Source organism: Pelmatolapia mariae, linkage group LG15 (genome assembly GCF_036321145.2).
Source record: "Pelmatolapia mariae isolate MD_Pm_ZW linkage group LG15, Pm_UMD_F_2, whole genome shotgun sequence".
In the NCBI taxonomy this organism is placed as follows: Eukaryota; Metazoa; Chordata; class Actinopteri; order Cichliformes; family Cichlidae; genus Pelmatolapia; species Pelmatolapia mariae.
In genome coordinates this window covers 24009928-24036745 of record NC_086240.1, presented here as the reverse complement: position 1 = coordinate 24036745, position 26818 = coordinate 24009928, and the positions used below count along the sequence as shown (strand labels likewise).

At 39.7% G+C, this 26818-nt stretch overlaps 1 protein-coding gene across 1 annotated transcript in view; it reads right to left on the bottom strand.

The window, feature by feature from the left end:
- Positions 1 to 3711: 3711 nt before the first annotated feature.
- LOC134642720 (uncharacterized) overlaps positions 3712 to 26818 on the bottom strand; it is a 244022-nt gene continuing 220915 nt past the window's right edge. Inside the window, exons 4-6 of the mRNA XM_063494671.1 lie at positions 6053 to 6998; positions 5025 to 5065; positions 3712 to 4847 (exon numbers count right to left, since the gene is read on the bottom strand). Of these exons, the coding sequence (XP_063350741.1) occupies positions 4120 to 4847; positions 5025 to 5065; positions 6053 to 6998 (1715 nt within the window). The 3' untranslated portion in view covers positions 3712 to 4119. The remainder of the gene's footprint in view (positions 4848 to 5024; positions 5066 to 6052; positions 6999 to 26818) is intronic.

The window sequence follows — 26818 nt, the reverse complement described above, 5'->3', positions numbered from 1 at the left end:
CACTCTAATGGTGGTCACAGACTCAAAAGCAATGCTTCCTTTAGAGGGAAACAGCTGACATGTAATGAGTGTGATTTCACTTCCTCTAAAAGAAGGTTTGTTTTCTCTCTTGACATTATTTGTTTGATCAACTAATTAGAACCAACCAATATTAAAAATATGAAAGGTCATGACCGGCTGACAAAGACCCTGTACATGTGAAATGACCTTGCACAATGGGCAACTGACCATAAGACGGAAAAAGTTACATTTTTATTGACACTGATGTGTTAAAAAAGGACACATTTTTGAAGATTGTTAGTTTACATAAAGCTTTCAATATCCTCCTGAGAACCAAGGAAAAAGAATCTTCCCACTGAACTAATAGAGGCCTCCCAAACACATGGGGTATCAATGGAAAGCCCAGGATGTCCTCTATTTGGTGCATCAGTACTTAGTAGGTTAGCTCAAATAAGTTAAAAGATATAGACCAAAAACAAATGTCCATTAGAGAGGACCTAAAGGAATAGGCTGGTTCCATGGAGGATATTGCTGCTCTTCCAATTTAAAACAGGACTTTTTGCTAAAATTAAAGAGCATTAAGACAAGAGTTCAACTGATCAAGCTGGTTCCTTATTCTATTTTTGAATTTTTACATCGAGAGTAGATGAGGCATGTAGTTTCTGTTATGACCTTCTTCCTTAATAATGAATGTATGCTAATCCTTTTAGATAATCAGTGTCTTCTGTTGTATTGCAATGATATTAATAGCTACTTATTAATATCAGTGTGAAGCTACTTCCACTGACATAAATACAAGCAACATAAAAAATCGGATATAAAGGAATCTTTTGTTTTCACATGAATGCAAGAACAAAAATCAGCAAACAGTTTAGGAAAAAGTAAATATCAAAATAGAAAAATAGTACAGTTCTTCAAAAATGTCATTTAGAGGACTTTAAAAGGTTCGTCTTACCTGTTTTCGTACTCGTACTTGGGGACAGAGGATAGATACTGAACAGGTGCTCTTTGCCATCGATTTCTGTCACACTGCAACTTAAAACCTCATAATTTGATTTATAAACTTCATGATAAGTCAGAAAGGATGCAGAAAGGATGCAGAAAGGATGCTGTATTGTCACCCTTATGCTCAGTTACTGGTGAAAAAAGGTGACGATTTATGTTAATAATCACTCAAATCAAATCATTGTAAAGTTTCAGTTAGTTGAAACAAGACAGTTTGAGCTGAAAACATTATGACTGAAATACTCACTGTTAACAAGACAGAAATCAGCTTCAAGTTCATAACCTTCTCGTTGTCCTGATTTAGTGAATTTTCTGCAGGTTTACTGACCAACATCTTCAGCTGTGATGTTCATTCTAACCAGAGAACAGTTTCCTGTAACACTCAGTCTTTCTGATTGGTTTTTGCTTTGTTTGTGAATCTTCCCTAATTCAAGCAGCATTGCTAACGACATCTTACTATAACTACTGAAGAGCCAAGTAGTTCTGTTACAGTTATCTTGATCATCTGTCACATTTCCACAAGACAAAGTGACTTCATCTCTATCTTTGACGAAAATGTCAGATTGTTCAGTTGTTGCTACTGAGAAAAAAACCCCATCTTTTTTGTGAAAGATGTTGTAATGCTATTTAGTATTGATAGTAATTATACTGGGCTTGGTTGTAGTCTAGTGAATAACAGGTGAGGGAATATTTGCCATTCAGCTTCAAAGCAATCCTGCCAAAGAGAAATAAGAAATTGTTTAGTCTTTAAGCTATAATTTGATTTTGATATGGTTAGCTTTACAGGGAACTTATTCTTATTTTTCCAACACCAGCTGTTATCTTGAAACTACTGTTGTACAAAAGATGTTTATTTTATTTCCATTTATAACAGGATATTACACAATGTAGTTACTCATATTCTTACCAGTTTTGACACTTAAAGGAGGAATTCTGAACCACTTCAATAACACATAACCCTTGGATGTATCAATATTAAGAAATATAATATATATAATAAGTATTTTAATCTTTAATGAAGCCACTATACTGTGTAATGGCATGTATTATATATGTCAGCACTAAGCAGTTTAATGACAATTCAAACAAAAATAAAGTACTAATTCTGTCAAATGGCACTAGGCACATTTCCACAATAACAGTACAGTTACGGGTTTTGTAATATCACGTATACGCACTCTTTCCTGTTAGCTGAAGCATTGCTATCCTTAACAAAAACATCTTAATCCATCTGTATTGAACTATTGCGCTTCTCAACTGTTGCTCTTATTTGTCACTCTGATAATTGTGACTAAATAAAGTGCTTCTTCCAGAGAACTACAGCACTGATGTCCTTTGGTAAATGTGATGTCACTTCCTGACCCATGACTCTTATTTGTTTTTAAAAAACCTTTGTCATCTCAGAAATAAAATTTTGTAACTGAAAAAATAATACAGATGAAGAATCAAACCAGACACGACAACAGAAACAGTGGCATTAACAGGAAAATGAGATAGTAGAAGTAAAACCCTATGGTAACTAAAACTAAATGACCTACATAAATCAAGACATAAAATGACACACTGGAGTGCAAAACTGAAAGTCATCAATAGAATATCCTAAAGCAAAATCAAGAATGATCAAGGATCATTTATTTAATTGCCAATAAAGCCTTTTCACCTCATACTGGCACACATGCACCCAACACATCACTTGCAGCATTAATGCATTGAGAGGTGGAGTGGTGCGGGTCTTCTTGCACCACTGTTTCCTGCACTGTACCCAGCGTAGGGGGGTCGGCTGGTGGTTCAGAGGCTGAGCTGGCTCTATCCTGGGATCACTGCTGGCTCTGAGGTACACCTGTTTACCTGCACTGTAGAGGGAAGGTTGATGTTGATGGATGTGTACAGATGTGACAGCTGGGAAGATCTAGACACATTAAAACATTTGCTCAAATAAAGTGCAGTGTTTTAAAATCTAAAATTTTGCTGCCTGTTGCTGGGGAAAGGGACAATAACTCACCTTTGCCTTTGATTGGAGAAGTCCGTGGTGATGGGTGGGGTCAGCAGATGGAACACCTCACCCTCACCACTATGAAAGTGACATGTTGAGATACAGCAGAACTGTAGAGGGACAGGGTACTATGGTGTGATGGACTGATTTACCTGTGTGCAATTTGAAAGAGCTAAATATCATAATTATTGCTCTGATGTGTTTTATCTGTCCATACCTCAGTGTGACAATCTGTTACAGTACTGTAGTACTCTGATACTTCTATGGTTTACTGATCACTCCCTGTCATCTCAGCAGGTTCAGTGTGCACGTGACCCCAAGGAACATCCTGAGGATCCCAACTTATCTTTACTGTGATAGAGAATCAGACGCTTCAATGTAAAATGGATGCTTTGCCTGTGTTTTGTTGCTCATAACTGTTGCCCTACACTAAACACAACTATATTCTTTCTGTAGCTCAGACAATGATGACCTTGATTTAACCTGTGTGCATTTCTAGAGCTCATGTTTACCTTGTAATTGTAAATACTTGTGTGATCAATAAATGTAAGAGCGTATTGGAGATTCTGCTACTTCTGTGTCAGGCTGATCTTACTGAATTAAAGACTCTCAATTTAATCTTACAGATTCAGTTCAATTCAATTCAGTTTTATTTATATAACACCAAATCACAGTGCCTTAAGGTACTTTATATAGCTTTACCACGTTTATGTACAAGTTATCTTTCATTACCCAGCATTCTGAGACATAAAATGTTTCTTTTTTCTTTTTTAATCTAGGCTTACAGACTCTCTTTGTCAAAAACATGCAGACTACTGTTAATTTCTCAGTGCTGTTGTTTGACCCTTTTGCAAAGGTAAATACAACTCATCAAGACAAGCTGGTTGTGTGCGCCTCAGTTTATTTCAGATTTCAACCACACCTTCGTCAGTTGGAATAGACTCCACCCAGCTATGATCCTAATCTGGATATATAGTTAACAAAATATGTGAATGTGTGAACTCTGGGTATCAAGGACTGATGAAAATATTCCTCTTGTCACATACTCCTGTTTCTCTCCTTTGTTTTTCAGCCATCTTCCTGTGTTCTTTCTCTCCTCTGCCTCATTCTACAATTTTATCTCACTCAAAATGTGTCTCCCACCATGTGAAGATGAAACAGACAGTGCTATATATCCCCATGTAACCACGACGAACTTGTCTAAGAACCCAGAGTGTTAAACCCCAGCAATACATATAGAAACTCTTGATAGATCTCTCTGACTCAAAGCTTCTCTGATAGTACAAATGTCCTCCATCTGTAATAGAGTCTATTTTGTCTAGCAGCTCGTGGACCTGGCATCTATCTTCCATCTCTTCATTGTTGAACACGTGGTACAGGCCGCTGCATTTTTTCAGCAGTTCCTGCAGGTTCTTGTCTTTGCTGACAAACTTCTCTATGTCGATGGTGTTTTTCAGTCGGTCTCCATAGGTGAACAGGACCATGGTGTGTTTGGAGACGTCAGGATTCAGCATCATCTGCAGGGTTTTCAGCCCTTCCTGCTCTTGTTTGGTGAATCTTCCGAGCTGAAGGACGAGGAGGAAAATGTGAGGACCTGGAAAGCTTAGCTCGAGTGCTTTTAACATCTCTGCTTTCACCATCTTTGTAGACAATCGAGTGCTGAAGAGTCCAGGAGTGTCGACCACAGAGATTCTGCGACCCTGAACATCAGCTTCAAGTTTCTGACTGCACAGAGTCACCGGGCTGGAACTGATCTTACAGTCAAACGCCTTCTTTCCCAGGATGGTGTTTCCTGCTGAACTCTTCCCCACTCTCTCCTGCCCCACCAGCACCACCCTGAGGTCTGAGCCTGAAACAACACAGGTCATCAGGGGGTGTTACACCAGTGTCTCAGTATGCTCACCACCTGAACACATAATAGCTCATTTTATAAACAACAGACAACAATACACAGCATTTCAGACAGCATGTGCTTTTTCTCTTGATGCAGATTTATTTTAAAAGGATCACTTTAACATTTTTTTACCCTTAATAATCCAAAGTGACACATTTGACCCAAACTTTGGCCTGTTGCAGTCCATCAGTGGCAAACAAACAAAGTGAGACTCCTGTATATATGAGGGTCTGAACTATTTCAGAAACAACAAATTACAGAAGATGACATAAAAAATGCCTGCCTCCCACCCCATACACTGTATTGTGAAGTGATTATGTGTTCTTCAGAAAACTTCCAAATGTTAGTTTTTGAATGTTGAAATGTTTCAGGCCACATGTTGATGCTTTAAATAATGTTGTATAACAAAAGTCCTGATACAGATTGCCATCTTTATATTTTATTAGAACATGCATAAAGTACAGGAAAGGCACAGAATTGTTCTGATTTTTAATCAACAGAAAAGAACAAAACCCCACATGCGCGCGCGCGCACACACACACGCACGCACGCACACAGTCATGTTTTTATATTTTAGTGGGGACATCTAATTGACATAATGCTTTCCATAGCCGCTTACCCTAACCCTAACCATCAAAAATGAATGCCTAACTCTAACCCTTAGCATAAACCTAACCATAACCTAACTGTAACCTTCATACTAAAACCACATTTTGAGCCTCAAAAAAAGGCATTTTGTCTCCATAAAAGCTGTTGGTCCCCACAAGTATAGAAACATTACAGTTCTTTGTTCACACAAAAATATGTACACACACACAGTTATCAATCAGTTATTGCTTTTGAATATAGGAGCAAAATTAAGAGAATCAGTGATCCACACTGATTCTCTGTGTTCTGTGTTCTACTGACATACAGCATAAGGAGATGTCAATGGCTACATGCAAAAAACAAAAAAACAAAAACAAAAAACCAACTCAAAATATTCTCTTTAATCACATGAATAATTAAAGACATAAGATGCTAATCTATATCTGTATCAGAAATCAGCCTCATGATAAAGATAATATGGTGACAGACCAGAAAAAATGAACAATATATATGAAATATAGTTTAAAGTTTATCTAAATTTTTCATATGGCTGGAATGATCTAACTCATTACTGTATGTTGCATCCTGTTGCGTCTTTCACTCTGAAATATATATCTTGTTTTGGAACCCCGACAGATGCAGCTGCTAAACCAGCACCAATACCAGCTCCAATACTAGCTCCAACACCGGCTCCAACACCAGCTCCAACAGCAGCTCTAGCAGCAACTCCAGCAGCAGCTGCACCAACAGCAGCTAAACCTAGACCTCCAGCAGCAGCTCCAATAACAACACCCTTTAGAACAGCCTGAATAAAGGAGTTGTCTTCCTCTGCCTTTCTTCTTGCTTCTTCAGGATTCATGTCTGGATGTTTTCTCAGAAGTTCTTCAATCTTTTGTTTTATGGCTCTCTCAGCCTCGTGGAACATTTCGTTGGTGTAGAAGCCTCCTCCATTAAGTTGAACCATTGCACTGATCTTCAGCAGCAGCTCTCTGACCTGTAAGGTATCTTTGTCATCATTGTCAAAAACATGATGATTTCTGTGACACTGACTGATGAAGCGGCGGAGATCTGGATTCTCATTAATTAATTTTTCTATGGAGGCATGTCTTTTCTTCAGCTCATCTCCATGGGTAAACAGGACCATGGTGTAACCCGGTGCCTCTTTTCCAAATATTGTCTGAATGATTTTCACTGATTTTTGTTCTTCTTTTGTGAATCTGGTTGGCTGGAGCACAACCAAAAAAACATGTGGCCCAGGAGCAGCAAAGGACATGCACTGAGCGATCTCTCTTCTCACCTGCTCTTCAGATTTATTTGTGTCACCCAATCCTGGTGTATCGATTACAGCCAGTTTAAGACCACTAAACTCTCCCATCTTTTTCTCACACACTTCTGTCACTGAGGAAGAAGACAGCTCAGATTTAAAAGCATCTCTTCCTAAGATGGTGTTTCCTGCTGCACTCTTCCCAACTCCAGTTTTCCCAACAAGTACAATCCTGAGATCTCCTTGCTTTACATCTGTTGAAGAATTTCACAAACACAACGATGTTACCTTTTTAACTCCATCAGTTTATTCTGTATATACAATATTTGTACATAATGATTTGAACCAAGAATAATGAAAGCTTTAGATCTTTGCAGTCCAAACTGGCAAACAATAATCTGACAGATCACAGACTATTGCGGCCAGTAGCTTTTCTGTGTAGAGGCACCACACTAAAGTTAATTCTGTTTAAATTAATTATTGTCATGTTTACTTCTAATACTATAAATAATGTGCCTGGCTTTTACTTCCCTCTATTTTCCTCTGTTCTCAGGGACTTTTTTTTTGGTTGAATAGAATTTTTATATCACAAATTCTTACCATTAGTCTTTATACCACTGCAAAACTGTGTGACATCTGTAATTCTGTTGACTTACAAATGTGTAAAAATGTTCCAATTGAAAAAAGGCAGATTGTGTCAGTTAAAAGTAAGACAATAAGGGCAAGTGATGTGACCACATATCACCTGCAGCACCACTTTTTTAACAGTGGTTAAAGCCACAATATTTCTCATGTCAGTGACTGAATTTAAATAGGGTTTAATATCTGTTTAATATACGTTGGAGAAGAGTGAAAGGGACAACACTGGGAACTGTTTTGACCGATCGCGGTGGGATGCCTGGACCAAAATTGTTAGGCTCATTTTTTTGGGTACCAACTTCTAGCACTGTTGCTGTTTTTAGATCTCTCTCTGGTTTTCCTGTTCTGACCTCTTAGAGTAAGCGTTTTATTTCAGAGTGACTTAAATTTCACACACATCAAGCGCCATCATGCTGAGCACTAGAGCTCCCCAAGGATGTGTGCTGACCCATCTCCTCTACACACCGTTGATTTATGGCTGCACCTCAATAACTTCTTCGTTAAGTTTTCAGATGATACAACTGTGGTGGGTCTCATTAGCAACACTGATGAGATAAACTACAGATAAAAGGTGAAAACAGTTGGTCGTGCAGTGCTGTGACAACCAGTGTTGGGCAAGTTACTTTGAAAAAGTAATTAATTATAGTTACTAGTTACTTCTTCAAAAAAGTAACTGAGTTACAAGATTCTAAAAGTAATTAATTACTTGAAAAGTAACTATTGCGTTACTTTAAAAAAAAAATGTTTAACCCTCTTAGGTCCAGGGTATAATTGGCCATTTTAACCACTTTTGATTTGACCTCTACATTTCACCTCTAAAAACTATTTACTTTGCCTTGTTTGGTATCATTCTTTTCAGCACAACCTCACGTGTTTGAATTTACAGTTATGTTTTCATTTTGACATACTGTATTAACACAATTGATCTAAAATCAGACAAAAAACATAAAATCCGAGTAGAAAAAGTGATATTTTTTACTGTAACAACCACAAACATGTTTATTGAATCATATTTCATAACTTTAAATGCAAACATAAGATAAGATAAGATAAGATAAGATAACCTTTATTAGTCCCACACGTGGGAAATTTGTTTTGTCACAGCAGGAAGTGGACAGTGCAAAAGTTATGAAGCAAAAATTAGAATAAAATAAAATAAGAATAAATACAGTACACAACTGTACAGAATAGAATAAAATAGAATACTATATACACTAGAATAAAATATAATAAAATATACAATAAGATAAAAATAGAATACAAATGCTATATACAACTGAGTAAAAATTGTCAGTTTTAAAATCCTATGCACAAGTTTTGCAAACAAAGTTATTTGCAGCAATTTACCTTTTACCCTTTTTTTAAATAACCATTTTAAACTGTTTACATAACAATCAGGTTCTGCACTCAATAAGATGCCACACAAATTATTTGTGCCACTCCAAAAAAAATAATTTCTGTCCACTATAAAGGAGAACATCACAGCCTGATACCTGCAGGCCTGACAGCAGGAGGTGTATCACTCCTGTTTTTTACCTGGAGACGCCTCATTGTTCTGACACACAACACAAAACTATCCACAACACCACACACTAACTACACAAGACAACACATTAACTACACACTCCAAACATGCTGAACGTCACAAATCTCTCACATCTCAAAACTTGCTCTCTCTCTTTTTCTGCTGTCTTTCTCTCTCTCTCTCTCTCTCTCTCTCTCTCTCTCTCTCTATCTCTCTCTCTCTCTCTCTCTCTCGCCGTCACTCCTAAAACGTCCCCCTCTTCCTAAACAACCAAACATCATGTTGCCATATCATTTTTTGATTGGTCGACATGGTACATTTTTCCACCAACATGAACAGGCTGTTTTTTGGTTTGTTTTTTTATTTTTTGGTCATAGAGTGCTTGCTAGCGCTGTCCTTAGATGTTAAACGTGAGGAAACTATTCAGGAAAAAACACACGTATATGTTGTTTATCATGACTCTGGTTTTACTTGGCCCGTCAACACAATTTAAAAACTGGTATATATCACCTCGTTGCTTTGTCATCTTAAAGTGGTCATGTGATTGGCTTACCACAACTACTTTATTCTTCCTCAGTCAAACAGCAGCCAGAAAGTGATTGCCGTCCGCGGGAGCGCGTGCAGCTGCTTAAAGCTGTAGCGCCCAGATTACTTACGTGCGGTAAGCTGAACACAGCTTCAACCGTCTGTTTGTTGAAAAATAGTAACGCGACCGCACTGCATTTTCTTGTTAGTAACGGTAACGCCGTTGTAACGATAGGAATAGTAATTAGTTAGATTACTCGTTACTGAAAAAAGTAACGCCGTTAGTAACGCCGTTACTTGTAACAAACTGAAGAAAGCAGGATCCCCAGTACCCATCCTGTGCGCTTTCTACCAAGGCATCATTCAAAGCATTCTGACCAGCTCAATCACTGTGTGGTTTGGAAATTCCACTGCCTCCAACCACAGAACCTTACTTAAGATCATTGATGCCTCACTCCCCTCCCACCTGGGTATCTTTAACACCTGTGTAGCCCAAAAAGTGGCCAATATACTGGGCGAGTCCATGAACCCCTCACACACTTCCTGCCCTCAGGGAGAAGTTACCAGAGCCTCGGCGCTTCCTCCACCAGACTGTCTTGCATCCAGTGTCATACCGATGACTCTTCTCTTGCACTATAAGTTCTCACTTGCACTGCAATGAACAATGCATTATGTAAACTTAGAACAAAAAGTTAAAAAATTTGTTTTTAACTGATTAATTATTTTTTTGCTGTATCAACGCTTCTTGGCAATAAATCATATACCATTGGAAAGCCTGCCAATTTCCCCTTGAATGGTGCCACATTTGTAAGGAAAATGCATTTGTGTTGAACATGAACAATTTGTCATATCTTTTTTGCCAATGCCAAATGCCAAACAGCTGTTTGCCATTTGGCATTGGCAGACTCTTGTTTGGTGTCATCTATTGGATTGGACGATTAAAGTCTGAAGGAACAAGACATAAATGTAAATGTGAAATTTCCAGTAAGTTTGTTCATTTAAGACAATGGCCTCGGTGGCATGTGGAAAAAAACATACACGGCCACAAAGGCATCTCATTCTTTAACCACCATTTTTTGCAAGTCAGCCAATGTGGTTGTATTGGTCACTATTATATGAACAACACGCTCAAGCTGATCCCACAAGTCACCAATGGGGTTGAGATCAGGACTGCAGGAAGACCATTCCATCCTCTCCAATCTCAAATTCTAGAGGTAATCTTTAATAAATCCCACTCTGAGTTAAGAGTTGTCATTTTAGTCACAGACTGTGGAGATATAAGATTGAGCCTGATTGCAGAATTTCATCTCAATATCTCTCTGTGAGATTGAGATTGCCTCCAATTCAATTTTATTTATATAGTGCAAAACCACAACAACAGTCACCTCAAGAGCTTTGTATCGAATGATGAAACCCTACTTGCGACTTGTTGGAGGTGAGGGGAGGGAGACAGGACAAAAGACTGACCTCCACCACCACCGTGCACATTGTTTTGTCTGATAACAACAACAACAACAACAACAATAATAATATACAAAACACTTTACATTTTCAAAACAAAAGTTAGAACTAGCTCTTTCATTTTAGCCTCTTAACCATTACATTTTATTGGATGCTATTAAACAAGAATCTAGAATTTTTGTATGTAGTTTCACTGATGGTGAAGGGAGGTCATGGCAGGCTTCCTGGAAGCCCTATGAGACTGGAGATTGGCTGTGTGCAGTCTCTTATGGAGAGAGCCATCAGGCATACCATCCTGTAAACCTTGACTACAAATCTGTAGAACACTGCCTATGGTTCCCAAGTACTGACAGGGTGGTCTTCTTGCAGTGTTGTCTTCTTGGGATGCCCACCTCTCAGCCTGTCTCTGACATCACCCACTGTATGGAATTTAGCCTTCAATTTGGAGATGGTACTAAAACTCACCCTAAATAATGATGCAACTTGGTTTTGTGGAACACCAGCTTGAAATTACCCAATGACCCTAACCCTATCCAGATGAGTGATTCACCTGAAGTACCAGAAGCTCAAGGAAAATAATCCATTTTTCATTGGGAGAGAAGATTTAGCAGGTTTTTAATGGGCACAACCCACATACTCTACTCTGCTAATCAACTCATAAATGCGTTTTATAAATGTGGCCCATTAAGAGGAAATAAACAGGCTTTTCAAGGGTATAAGATTTATTGCCAAAAAGTGTTCATACAACAAAGAAATAATCAGCCAAACACAAAATTCCTTACTTTTTGTACTACTGTTATATAGAGTTTTGCAATAAGTATATAGGCTTTTTTTTTTAAACAATAATAATGAATATTTTGTATGCAAAAAACTGTATAGCAACTATAACTGGTTCATGTGAACATCAGGAGTTTTTGCAGTTTCAGTGGTTAGAATAAAAAAAATATGGCAGACAGATGGAGGAAATGCTCCGAAGCTGAGGTTTGAATTTGGCACAAGATTAAAATATTTTGGGGAGAGTTCATGACTTTGTTTGCTCTTTTTTCCCCCCTGGACACAACTTTTTTCTGCATTGTTGTGTGCCGAATATGAAAACCAGATTGGTTTCTTTTTATCCGTGTGGTTACACAAGGCCACAAAAAACAATGAGGTATTATGCAAAGACCCGCTGAGAACATATTGGTCCACACATGTTGTTTTCAAACCTCAGTCTCAGTCGAAGTTTTTTTTTTTTTTTTTTGGTCTAAACCTCAGAAGTTTCAGTCAGAATTTTCTCTCCGGGATATGTAACAAACAAATCAATCCAGTCTTTACTGGAACCTTTCAAAATAAATTCACATAGTTTACAGCTGAAACGCTCCAACCAATCACAACAGAGCAAAGTGTGAGAGAAGGCAGAGAAGGAGTTTCTCCCTGTGACATACCAGAAATTCTAGTAAAGGTTAAGAAAAACTCTGGTAAATGACCACACAGAGATTAAATTCATGCCCAAAATGGTGGCCAAAGCTGCAGGATGCCAAAGAATGCCACACCCAGTATTCACTTTGATAATCAGGAAAGAACAGTCAAACTGCAGCCATTTTGTTAATAGCAACTCCCATTAGTGAAGCTAGACTGAAAAGTAATAGCCTGGACTGAAGTCTTAAAAAACAGAAGACGTTACCTTGTATGATTTAATTTTAACCTCGCCGTTTTCTTTTTTTGAAACCTTGAGTGCTTCTACCCCCCCCCCCCCCCCCCCAAAAAAATAAGATTTTTTTTGGCTTTACTGACTTTAAGATTTATTATTTTTATATTTGATATTTGTCTTCATAAATACAAAAGAAAAAGAGATGAATAGAGCATTTCTTATCTTAAAGAAAACTAATAAAACAGATCGCACCGTGCTTCAACTCTAAGATATTTATTATAGAAATTAATATTAACTGAGAGTGAAAGTGTTAAAAGTACTCACCTTCTTCTGCAGGTTTGCAATCCATGTTTTGTGTTGTTTGTTATTTCCCAAGCAGTTGATCAAGTGTGTTCACTTTCTGGGGGTGACGGTGAATAGTTTCGTTTCACTGAGAGAGCTGTAGTCTGACCGTATAATCCCCTCCCTCCACACCCCAGACACAAACAAGAGTTGGAGTAAATAACAGAGCTGCTCCCAAATCCCGGTATGGCACTGTGGAAAGTTAGAGACTCACAAAATTCACCCGTTTCTTTGAATACGAGTTATTATTGATAATCACCCCCTGTGATTAATTTGGTCTTTTTCACCTATTAGGATCGTGGTTATTTATTCTTACACAGGAATACCGAGACTCCAGATTCTGTCAAAGAGGAATCCGTTCTCTAAATCTGACTTCGGGGGTTATCACAGTTTTAAGGTTAGCCGATTTAAATAAAAATAAAGTTGATGTAGTGATACATAAAACATGTCAGTAAGACCGTGTTAACGTGGGGTCAGACGAGTATCAATTGCCTCCAACTCTATTCACCATGAAAATATTACTGTATATTTAAACAAACATACTCAAGACCCCACGCCCCTCCCTGTCCCTTTTTCGTTCTTTATCTCTCTGAATCCTCTGCTCGTTTGCTCTTTGGAACCTTTTCTTTTGGGGTTTCTAGTAGCTGTGGCGGATGGCTTGTTGCACACCTGTTTTCCATTTTCGTATCTTCGTCAGTATTTAAAGTTACAGTAAGTAAATAACAGTGGCAGTGGTGACGATGGCAGAGGACCCATTTGACCGTGCGGCCCATAACGCCACGAGGACAGCCACACCCGGTGGTGGGGAGCAGGCCGGTCCCGGCCCTAAAGAGCTATTTCTCCACAGGTCCCGGCGGCCGCAGACGCTGAGCTGCACCAAGGTCTTTTTCCCCGACCCCGACACAACTTGATTCCCCTTGTAAAAAGGGGAATATCGTTACATTACCGTTTAGTTTGTGGGTTACAACAGAACGTTCTGCAATGACCTGTTCTTCCACAGTCCCAACTCCATACATTTCAATAAAACTGTAACGCTGAAGAAATAAAAGATTACTGTACTTTTTCGCTAGCAGCACGAATGTAAAACTTAAACTCAACTTGAAGTGCAGTCAAAATTTTATTGTTAAAAAATAAAATTGTTAACATCATAAGGCAGATTATATACACAATTACTCTTCAGTGTACCCAATGGCAACCTTGCCTAACTGTAAAAAACTATTTACAAGGCAAAGAAAGAAAAGTTATTGTACAGGTGGGTTTTCCACACAGAGCTGGTGGAACCATTGCACACACCGGTCACACTGAGACAGTACAATAAAATAAAATAGTCTGCCCTGAACTTCCAGGGATTTATTGTTACCATTTGACAACAAGAATTTATGATTAAATAAAAGAAATAATACAGGCTCATTCAAATACACTTTCAACATATTTGAAATAATAAAACTATTTCAACTGATTGGAGTTTAAGTTTTCTTTTTGCATTAAAATAAATGAATAATTAAAAAAATAAACACGTAAATAAAATAAAACATAAAAATACTTTTTGGACTTACTAATGAACAGTGTTATTATTACACCTGAAAAGCATGGATTCTGCCATCCTTTTGAAGAACTTCTTCATTAAACTTCCTGATAGCTGTTGTCTTTGGCTTTGTACAGCAGCATCTCATTTCACAGTGTGACATGTGTATGATTATGAGGCCTAGTAGTAGATAGCACATTATTCTAATTTTGTTCACTGAAGAAAAATTTGCAAGTGATTTTGACTATCACGTAAATACAGAAATGCATTGTGAATACATCAGCAAGGGTTGCACAAACTGCTATTACACACACACACACACACACACACACACATGTCTGGTTTGCTATCCTCGTGGGGACATCCCATTGACATAATGCTTTCCCTAGCCCCTTACCCTAACCCTAACCATTAAAAATGAATGCCTAACCCTAACCCTTACCCTAAACCTAACCATAACCTAATTGTAACCCTGACAGTAAAACCGCATTTTGAGTGTGAAAATTGCTTTCAACCCCGAGGGGACCTGGATTTTGGTCCCCACGGTGCAGAAAGTCCCCACCAGGATAGTAAAAGTCAGATTTTGGTCCCCACCAGGATAGTACGAACCCGTACACACATACACACACACACACACACACACACACACACACACACACACACACACACACACACACACACACACACACAGAGTGAAACTACACAAAATAAGTATACCAAAATACTTGAGGTAAAAATTATGAAAGTATATAAAAAAGCATAAAAACACATAAACAGCCTAAATTTAAAAACTAAAACATCAGTCAAGACTAAAACACAAGAACCTTCACTGCCTTGGGTCAAAACAGGTTCAGTAATATTAAGGGGAAACATTTGCAACCTGAAGTTCATTCCACTTTTGTGACCTGAAAACAAGGTCATTAAACAAACAGGTAAACAAATCAATACGATTGCAATTGATTTATTGAAAGGAAAAAATACAAATGTTTTCGTCCTTCAAAATGCCTTATATGTGCTACTTTTTCAGCTTTGTAATATGTAGATTTTGTTGTGTAGCCTCTTATTTGTGATTGTCTCTGATCACTCTGTTTTGTTTCTGACATAAGAGAATGAGAGAGAAGAGATCCACTTATCAGCAAACTAACCTTCTAGCTGCTTTATTCAAAAAGCAGTATGGATGTGTGTGGACTGTGATGTGTAGTCAGGAATACCTAGCTGTGCTTATTGATGTACACTAGAAATGCAGTTTATTAGTTTTGCATTAATAAAAGAGGAATTAAATATCTCATTACCTTTTTAAAAAAAAGGCAGAAAAAATATCAAAGCATAAGTAAAGAAATATTAATATTTAAGCAAAACACACAGCAAAAGTATGTCTCTTTCTGTAATGTCACGCAAATCTGTTATTGTTTCAAGCTGTTGATGGTAGCATAGAGGTTTAGAGGTTTGGGATAAGGGCAGGAGGAAGATTTCACCATACTGTAGGTAACTGCTTCATCTTCATCTCTGCCATTTTTTGCCAGGACCTAGAAATGAATCAAGATTGTGACTGGTTTTATTATGTATACAGTCACTTGCCATTTTGTTAGGCTCACCTGTTTGACTGCTCAGTAATGCAAATAATCACATAATCATATGTCAGCAATTGTGCATTTGCTAAAATAGTGTAGTAGTGCTATGTCGACATGGTCAAGGTGATCTCCTGAAGTTCACACCGAGCATCAGAATGGCAAAGAAAGGTAATTTAATTGATGTAGCATGATTGTTGGTGGCAGACAGGCTGCTGTGAGCCATTCAGAAACTATTGATGCACTGGGATTTTTCTCACAATCATCTCAGCAGATTATAGACAATAGTCATAAAAAGAGAGAAACTCCACTGAGCAGCAGTTCTCTGAGCAAAATGCCTTGTTAATAACAGAGGTCAAAGGCCAGTTTGCTTCTAGCTGATGGAAAGGCATCAGTAACTCAAATAACCAATTATTAAAACCAAGGTAACCAAAATAAAAATAGAAAATGGAAAAATGTGTGATGCTATCATTTAAATATGAATCAAAATTCATGAGGAATGTTTGCCACTAAGAATTAATGCAAAAAGGGGGTCCAGCTAAGTAAAAGCAAAGTGTACATAATCTGCTCGGTCTATGTAATTGATAACAATAAGCTTACCAAAGTTTTAGTAGTACTCTTGAAGGTGATGGAGGCATAGCGAACAGCATCTTCAGGATCAGCCTACACAGAGGTGACAACATAATGACTGCTGGGTTGATTCCACACTTCAGAGAGGAAGCAGTACATAACTCTTTGCTATTACAGAGAGCTGAATGGTTGTGAGAGCAGACTGAGTCAGTACAAGGTCATTTTTCTGATTGTTTCTTCCCTTTTTTAAAAAATTGGATGTCATCATAAGCTAAAAGAAAAATTGCTGAATTTATTTTTAATTTAATATAACATAAAAAAAGACAAAGTTAAGTTCACATGTGCTTTGTTTATCCCAGATTTGGGGTATTCTTGTGTTAGAGCACAAGAATGTGCCATACAAAAAGCCTTTAACAATCATAGCCTATAACAGGCTTATAATTAAAAGAAAACTTACAGTGATTTCCCTCGTCTGCAATCTGCTTTCTGAAAAAGAGAAACCCAGTTAGAGTCTTCAGGCTGCTTAGATGTTTTTGTTCATAAAAGCTTCATCTTGTGGAGGCTCTTACCTTTAAATTTCTTCCACTGGATGAATATAACAACAACTAAACATATTAGGAGTGCTACTACACCCACTAACGCAGCAATCACCTTCCACCATTCTGAAGAAAAGGACAACATTTAAAAAAAAAATTGCTGCAGTTTTTTTGTTCTATTTTTTGGCTAAAACTAAAATAAATGACAAAAGTTTAGTCTTTTTTTGTCCAGGCAAAGAAATGTGAAATCATTTTCTTGTGAGTAAAAGAGGATCTTGTTGAGCAACAACATGATGTAAGACTTAGATGTGACTTAGAACATTAACTTTTAATAGGAAATGTGTCAAAATACAACATTTGAATTTCTTAGAAGGACAGTAGGAGAGTTTCAATCAATAATGATTATTCTATATGGAAATTACTTGGATTCCAAATTGTGATCAAGAGCCCAATGACAACATTCACTTACACAGAGAGTCATCACTACACAGGAGTACAGGAACTGCAATATTTTTACGATTAAAAAAAGAAGAAGAAACGAATAAAAACAAATACCAAATTCTCACCTGTTTTCATACCAGGAAGTTGAATCCTGAAGGTAAACTCCTTTGTATTGTCATCATCATCATTTTTCACTTGGCACTTGAATAAGTCATAATTCTTTGATGTGTAAACATTATGAGAAGTTGTAAAGGTCACACTGGCTGAGCAGGCAGACTGTGACGTCTTCAAGCCTGTGTTATTTTTATCAATGGGTTTATCTTCATACAGCCACTTGACTGTGTATGGGCATTGTTCATACACTGACACAGAGCAGGTCAAGGTCACTGTGTTGCCTTCTTTACGTTTGCTCACTGATGAAAAAAGAAAAGAAAAACTAAGGAGAATTTACAGCAGTCCTCAGAGTAACTATGATTTTTACTGTAATATGATGTTGAACTGAGCATTTTGAGCCGATAGTATTTTGATGGAAATACCAACCCGTACTCACTGTTAACAGGAGAGAGTCTGCTTATAAAATCTGGACCTTCTTGTTTTCCTGATTTGTTGAACATTCTGCAGGTGTAATCGCCAACATCCTCAGCTGTGACATTTATCACCAGCGAACAGTTTACAGTCACACTTAGTCTGGGTGATTTATTCTTAGCATTTGCATGCATCTTCCCATTTTCAAATAGTGCCACTGCTCTTGGCTTTCTAGATGTAGTGAAGAGCCAGGTAGTGCTGTTACATTTATCCTGATCATCTTTCACATTTCCACAAGACAAAGTGACTTCATCTCCAACTCTAACAGGAACATCAGAGTCCTGAACGTCTGTTGCTGGTAAAATTAGAAGCAAATGCAAAAATGAGATATTAGAATACAGTTATAATAACTTTAGATACATCAGTTTTTAAATAGTCTTTCTCATTTTCACAAGACATTATGTGAGGGGGGGGCTCACATAATGTATTAAATAGAATGGTACTTATACTATATGGCATCTTTTTAATTCAATCTTTTTCACTTAATTAAACTGAAAGTGGTTTCTCCCATACATCTCTTTCAACCAATTAAAAGTTTGAAATTTTACTTGTAAAATTTTACTAGTAAGTACATGTATTCTTACCTAATAATTGAAGTATAACTATCATTAGAGAAAAAAACATTTGAATCCCTCTCAGTGCCTCTTGGGTTTTGTTCTTCTTTGTCACACTGTCTCTAAAACAGTCCCCCCTATAAAGATATATACCAATCATTTCCGATGACATCACTTCCTCAAAGTGACCTATATGTTAAGTCTACGTAATTCTTACTAAAAAAAAAAGAAAAGAAAAGAGGTCATTTGTTTTCTCTCTGAAAATGTATATTCCATTATTGATCAACAATACACTTAATAAAAAAACTTAACTTTTGCAATTAGAAGCAACATAAAGCTGTGAGATGAAACTCATGTGCAGTCTCAGTAAGACGACATTATGTGTTGCACAGACGTGACAGTGATGTGTTTGAATGTCATCAATACAAAGGATTACACAACAGCATCACTGGTCAGAGTTGATAACTCTTAAGTATCCTGTACCTATCAGTAGTAACTATGGGATTCTTTGTGTTTAAAGGAAAAAACACACAAACAAACACAAAAATCAGGATAAATTTGTTGTGAGCACATCACACACCAAATTCTCATCTGTTTTAATACCAGGAAGTTGATTCCTGAAGGCAAACTCCTGCAAATCTTCACCATTTGTGACTTCTATGTGGACACATTACAAGAAGTTGAAAAAGTCACAGTGGCTAAACAGGCTGACTGTGATGTCTTCAAGCCTTTATCACTTCCTGAAAGTGACCGTTATGTTCTGTATGAGTCACTTCGACCAAAAAAGAGGACATTTGTTTTCTCTCTAAAATTCTACATTCATGTGTGTGTTTCTTGATATTTTAGTGGAAAATTAATAAAAATAAATTGTCTAGCTTGTCATCCACCACAGTCACTGTGCACCCTATAGAGTAGACTATTTTCTGATAGGAATCATAAAATACATGGTGCAGCCCAATGTTAAATTGTTTGTTTTTTTAAATTAATTTTGAACAGCTCTTGAATATCCAAATGGAACTCAGACTTCAGGAGTAATTATGATAATCACCATATGGAAAATAAAACTAAATAAAAATGTGCTTCTTAATGTGTTATTAAATTAAACCAGTAATCTACAAAGTCAGAGTAGCTGAAAAAAGACCCTTACATAATCATCAATAATCAGCTATTGTTTTTTAATGTCATTCAATTCCTGAAATGGATACACATATACGGCATATGATGTTGTGGTGTAGAAGGTGTTGATTGGTCAAGTCTGAGAAACACATAAGTTTCAAACTCCATTAGGATATTTGACATTTTCACTGTTCATACGTCCATCGTCATCATCATTACACACCTATAGTAAGAAATATATCAGAAACTGTCAGGGGTCCTGGGTCTGAGCGACCCAGGACCCCTGAGCAGTCATGGACTTGTTATATTGTATGTATGTTTGGTGTTGCTGTCCTTCTTCTCCCTGTTTGTGGATTTGTGTATGTGTTTCTGCGGGCGCCTTCAGGCCTGGTGGGTGTGGCCCTGCTGGCGGACTGGCCACACCCGAAGCCACACACCTGCTGCTGATCAGGCCTCGTCGGGGGAGCTACTTAAGAGAGTCTTGGAGCTCCCACCGATGCGGGATCATTGCGTTAGACTCCCAAGTCAGTGTGTGTTTAGGAAGTGCGGATCGTGTGTGCCCGCGGGGGTCAGTGATTAACGGCTGCCTCTATTGTTTTCCTACAGGAGGAACGTGGAGAGGAAGGATAGCACGCACAGAGTGTGCAGAGTCACGAAAGCGGGGAGCACGAACACGGACGCCACTAGAAGACACACACGGGAGTCTTGGGGAGCACGGGGATCAATCGTGCATCAATATTTACCTTCACTGTAAATAACTGTTGTTATTCAGAGCTCCGCGCCTGGGTCCTCATTCTCCACACCCCCCATGGTTTGCCATGCCAAACCGTGACAGAAACATATAGTGCATGACATATTTAAAACTTTCTAATAGTAACATTGCTCCACATTGTTCAGGCACATGACCTGACACAAAAATATTGAAAGTTTAGATTAAACTCATTAAGAAAAACAAAAAAACATTTGTTTAGAACGTTATGAAGCTTGAAGTGTATTAAACAGCTACTTCCCTTCATAGTCTGTGTTATTGCTTAGAATTCATTTCACCAAACCAAATATTTCGTGTTTATCCTGAAACCCAACAAAACCTAAATGCAACTACAATACCTTTTATAAAAGACTGGTGTTTAGGATTCCATCTAAGCATGTGGGAGAAGAAAGAAATGGTCACTCCCCTCTCACCACAATCATGAATAAGACCCTGAGATACTTCAAGTGAGAACTCCACCCTTTTCTGGCTGAGGACCTTGCATTTGGAGGTCTTAATTCTTAATTCTTTTTTCTTAATGATAATTATTCGACAAAAAATAAATACACTGATCTACTATTAGACTGTCCGATCTTCTTTCTGTTCTTAGAATATAAAGTCTACATGTATTTCCTTGTAAAGCACCAGATCAAACTATTTTTAAGACTTAAGACTCAACGTTACCTTCCATACCAACATGTAGGTGTGGTAATGACATATTTGACACCCTAAAAAAGAAAGCTCAAAGAGGCGTGTGAGGATTGCATCTTCAGATAAATATTTATTACAGTTCTTCTATTTTTACAGTGTGATGTTACCATGTTACTCAGACAAAACAAATGTAAATTTGGTCTTTATTTTGGCTTTCAGCTACACATGTATATAGAGTAGGGACTGCATTGTTTATGGTGTTTATAGTTATCCCACTGACAAATCTGCCTGTCATATTACCCCAGATGGGCCCAAGTCACTCTTTCCTCAGCCAGACAGCTTTCATTCTCTTCTTTTGCTCATTCTCTGTCTTTCTCTCTCCTCTCATTGAGAGAACATGGCTGGCACTGTGGCATCGAGCACCCGCAGCTGCAGACCCATCTGCTTCTCCTGTGCTCATCTACCTTTCATTGTCCTGCAATGGTTTGCTTTTGCATTGGTGCTTTGAACACTCTTTAGCTTTTCAACTGTTGCACTGATCATTTTCTCTTATGGCCTCTGGAGGCAGGAGTTTGAAGGATGTTCAGATCAAGTTTTTATACAGTAAAAAAAGTAAAATAAAAACAGTCCCAATTCCACAGGTACAAAAATGCTTTAGAGTCATCAAACATGTTACAGAGTCCTGTCTCATTCCTTTTCTTTTTTTAAGCACTCGTGAATTTAAAAAGAGTCTGGAGCTTCTATTCTAGCTAGAATAGTAGCTTCTGTCAACAACATAATCATACACAAAAATCATCTGGCATGTAAGACCTTGTAACACCAGTGTCACTTCACTGATATTCCCTGTTTATTAAATACAAACTTTTACACATTCTCTTAGAAACTCACACTAAATGTTAGAATGTCTTGGCTTTTAATCTTAATCCTATTTATATTCAATGCTCTTTTAGTATGGTCTGGGTCACTTTTCCTCATATACATTTCTATGTTATTGAATGAGTTAAAAGCGTAGAAGGAGCAAGGCGCAGCATTTGGTGGCATCTGCTGGTGAAGTTGCTTTACAACAGATTCACTCCCCACTACCTTTTAAATCATGTAGCCTTTTGGTTGAGCTTCTCCCTGAGACAAAACACAAAGTAGAACTTATTTATTCAAACAATTAGATTTTTAGAGATGTAAAATTGTGACAGATTATGTTAAAGTTAAAATCTTATTGACAGTGAAGGAATTTGTAACACAAAAGCTACTGTGGATGCTCATCACTCGTAGTCTGACATAGTGACTGCAGTTCATACAAGTTTTTTTTTATTTGTCCTTTGCACATCCTGTTTTGTAGATTTACACACTTTGCTTTTTGCTATCGCAGTCTTCAGAACACTGCAGCTTCCTGGCTGGTGGATCCAGCTTTCCCCCCCCTACAGTCGTCTACTGTGAGAAATAGGAGAGGAACAATTAGAAGATGAGTGCCAGCTGTGCCAGGCAGCATGAGGTTTGAACCTTCTTGATTTGTGAGATGACAGAGCTGACTATGGTGAAGGAGAGCCATTGGTGACTATAGTTAGACACACACCTATGAAAAGATGTCATAGTTGCTCAGTGAAGGGTTTATTCTACTATTCATAATCATGGTTCATTAAATGCTAATAAAAGGCCATATTTACCATATTTAAAGATTATATATTAGTCATTTAAATTAATTCTACTCATTGTGATAAGTTGCATGGTAACATTGTGGTGGACCACTAGAGGGCTCCACTCACACCCAGTGAGTAGGAAGTGTGTTCCTGTGTTTTGTGGCGCGATAATGTGCAGTTGTTGTTGGAGAGGAATAAAGAAGGAGTGAGAACTGAGAGCTGTGTGTCGTCCATGCTTACCTCCACATTGGTGACCCCTGACTCAAGCATGCTACGGGCCGAAGATAACACAGACTCCGCTATGGATGCATCAGCGGCCGCCGGTCCTCCGCCTCCTGTTGCAGCTACGTTTGCTGTGGCGCTGAAACTGCCGGACTTTTGGCTCATGACCCCCCGTCATGGTTCGTACACGTGGAGGCTCAGTTCGCCCTTCGCGGCATCTCGGTTGACGACACGAAGTATCACCATGTGGTGGCCTCGCTCGACCCGCTGGCCAACCGTCGCGCGATGACGCTCCTCCGGGACCCACCCTCCCAAGGGAAATACGCCGCCCTTAAAGAGCTGCTTCTTCAGCGCTATGCCCTCTCAGACGCTGAACAGGCCGAAAAGCTCCTCAACCTGTCAGGCTTGGGTGGCGGTACTGCTCTCGAGCTCATGGAGAACATGCTGTCGTTGCTCGGGCCGGATGACGGGGGATTCCTCTTCGCCCACCTCCTCCGCCAACTACCGGCTGCCGTGAGAGTTGTCCTCGCCAACTCCCCGCTTCTCCCTGCGAAGGATTATCGCTCCCTGGCTGAAGAAGTGGTTCGCAATCTCCTGGCTAGCCGCACTTTCGACCAGTGTTGGGTGTAACGCGTTCAAAAGTAATGCGTTACTGTAATTAAATTACTTTTCCACTGAAAAAGTAGAGTAACTAATTACTGTTCATTTTTAGGTATTTTAATTACAGTTACTTACAATGTACTTGCGTTACATTGTAAAATAATTAAACTCGCTGAATATCATTATTTAATTTCAATAATTTATCTTCTAAACGTAGAAGTAAACTCTGCCGCTTTAACATCGCTGTAGTGCAGGTGCACGTCATTTCGCGCCAGTTTGCTGCATAGTCGTATTCTACAGCGGAAGATGTCGGACTCGGCTGAAGCTTGTGGCTGTTTTATGAAATGGACATATTCCCGTCTCTTCACTTTTCTGAAACAAGCAGACAAGAATATTACAGTAATATGTAAGCTATGTCCTGGGGAGAAAAAACTATCGGCTGCTGTTAATAGCACGAGTAATCTACTGAAGCGCCTGACACGAGAGCATAGACGAACACATCCATGGATAACACCGCGGCAACTCCTGCTAAGCAGGCAAAACTTGATTTTACTTCAGCAGCACAGAAAGCATCTGAAGGTGAGCTTAAAAAATGATTGCAGGCTACATTGTGGAAGACATGCTACCGCTGTGTACTGTAGAGCAGCGGTCCCCAACCCCCGGGCCACGGACCGGTACCGGTCCGTGACTCATTTGGTACCGGGCCGCGAGAGTTGAGACTCGGGTGTGAAATGTATGGTTTTCAGGGTTTTGAATGGTTTTTAGCGTTATTTTGTTATCGTTTTTTTCGTTAACTCGGTTTTCCTGGGTCTTTTCACGTGTGTTATGAATAAATCTTCTTTTTTTTCGGTACCGGTACTAGTTTTATTTTGTTGTATTCATCCGCGACACCTTAAAGGCCGGTCCCTGAAAATATTGTCGGGCACAAACCGGTCCGTGGCGCAAAAAAGGTTGGGGACCGCTGCTGTAGAGTCTCCGTCTTTAAAAAAAATTATTTATTATTTAAAAAGTTTAATTTCTATTGTTTGTCCACTCAAGATTTATAGGGATTTTAAGAAGTATTTAGTTTAATTACTTATTTAGTAATTAAGTTACTTTTCTGACACAGTAATTAGATAAGTATTTTAAATACAATATTGACTAAGTAATTAGTAATTAGTAATTAATTACTTTTTTAAAGTAACTTACCTGACACTGCTTTCGACGTTCACGCCCTGGCTACGGACCCGCCGGTGGCACCTTCCACGCCTCCACCTGCCTCCCCCGGAGCATCCGCCCCTTTGCTGGCGGCAGGGATTGCTACTCGCCGGCACCGCAGAAATAGCATCTGGCGACAGAGCGCGTCGCTGCCTGCTGCCTTGCGCTTTCACGGCTCAGGGAAACGGACCCGCCAGCACGCCGTAGCAGCCGCGACTGCTGGCAATACAGAAAGGCTGCTATTCATAGAGGACTCGCGCTGCGGGAGACGCTTTCTCGTGGACTCCGGCTCCCAGAAGAGCCTCCTTCCCCCTACCTCTGCCGACGGACTAGCAGCGAACTGTGGGCCGCAGCTCATTGCAGCTAATGGCTCTCCCATCACAATATTAGGGGAAAGGTTGGTGACTGTTTGTTTTCATGGCCGGGATTTCCAGTGGAACTTTGTTGTTGCCGCTAGCTCTGTACCTATTTTAGGTGCTGATTTTCTGTGTGCTCATGGACTGCTTGTCGATGTTGCTAACAGACGTTTAATTGATGCTCTCTCGTTTTCTTCGCTACCATGTTTTACTCGGGCCGCCGAGCCCCTGATTCGGGCTAATGTAGTGACCTCTGGCGATGCTTTTCAGCGTTTGCTTTTAGAGTTTCCATCGCTGTCCGTCCCTAATTTCTCTAGCACGGTAACGAAGCACGGAGTTGAACATTATATTCCCACGGTCGGGCCCCCGGTGTTCGCGCGCGCGTGCCGCCTCGACCCCGCGAAACTGTCCGTCGCTCGGGAAGAGTTTGCAGCCATGGAGCGCCTTGGCATTGTACAGCGTTCGAACAGTGCATGGGCCTCTCCGCTTCACATGGTGCCCAAATCGGACGGTCGGTGGCGGCCATGCGGAGATTTTCGCCGTTTAAATAATGCCACGGAGAATGACCGTTACTCCATCCCCCACATTCAGGATTTTTTGGCCAATCTTGCTGGAACCTCGATTTTTTCTAAAATTTACTTGGTGCGGGGGTATCACCAGGTTCCCGTGCGCGCCAAAGACGTTCCTAAAACCGCTGTCATTACCCCCTTCGGATTGTTCGAGTTTTTGCGCATGCCGTTTGGCCTGAAAGGTGCCGCCCAGACCTTTCAGCGGCTGATGGACTCCGTTTTGCGCGGGCTGCCGTTCGTTTTTGTTTACCTGGACGATATAGCTGCTCAGCGAGCCAGCACGAGTCCCATCTGCGCCAGGTTTTCCAGCGTTTGGCAGCGCACGGCCTGATCATCAACCCTTCCAAGTGCCAGTTTGGGTTGCCTGTTCTGGATTCCCTCGAGCACCGCATTTCCGCTGAAGGTGTGGTTCCGTTGCCCGACAGAGTCCAGGCCGTTTCGGCTTTTCTGCGTCCCACGTCGGTTAAAGCATTGCATGAGTTCTTGGGGATGATAAATTTTTACAACCGCTTTCTCCCCAGAGCTGCCCACCTGCTACAGCCGCTCTATGCTGCCTTAAAAGGTAAAACAGCCAAAGATCCTGTTGACTGGCTGCCGGAACGCGTCCAGGCATTTTCCGCAGCCAAATCTGCGCTGGCTGACACCGCCCTGCTGGCCCACGCCGCCCTGCTGGCCCACCCGTTTCCGTCGGTGGAGATCGCGTTGACCACCAACGCGTCCGACATGGCAGTGGGTGCGGTGTTGGAACACCGGGTTTCAGGTCTCTGGCAACCGCTCGCCTTTTTCAGTCGTACGCTCCGGGATGCCGAACGCAAGTACAGTGTTTTTGACAGGGAGTTGCTGGCCCTGCACCTCGCGACACGACATTTTCATTTTTTCCTCGAGGGTCGCAACTTTACTGCGTACGTACCACAAACCTTTGACGTTTGCGATGTCCAAGGTCTCTGACCCATGGAGCGCACGCCAGCAGCGCCAGTTGGCGGCCATTTCAGAGTTTACCACAGACATTCAGCATGTGGCTGGTAAGTCCAATCACGTCGCTGACTGTCTCTCACGTGTGTTGGTTTCTCCGGTGTATGT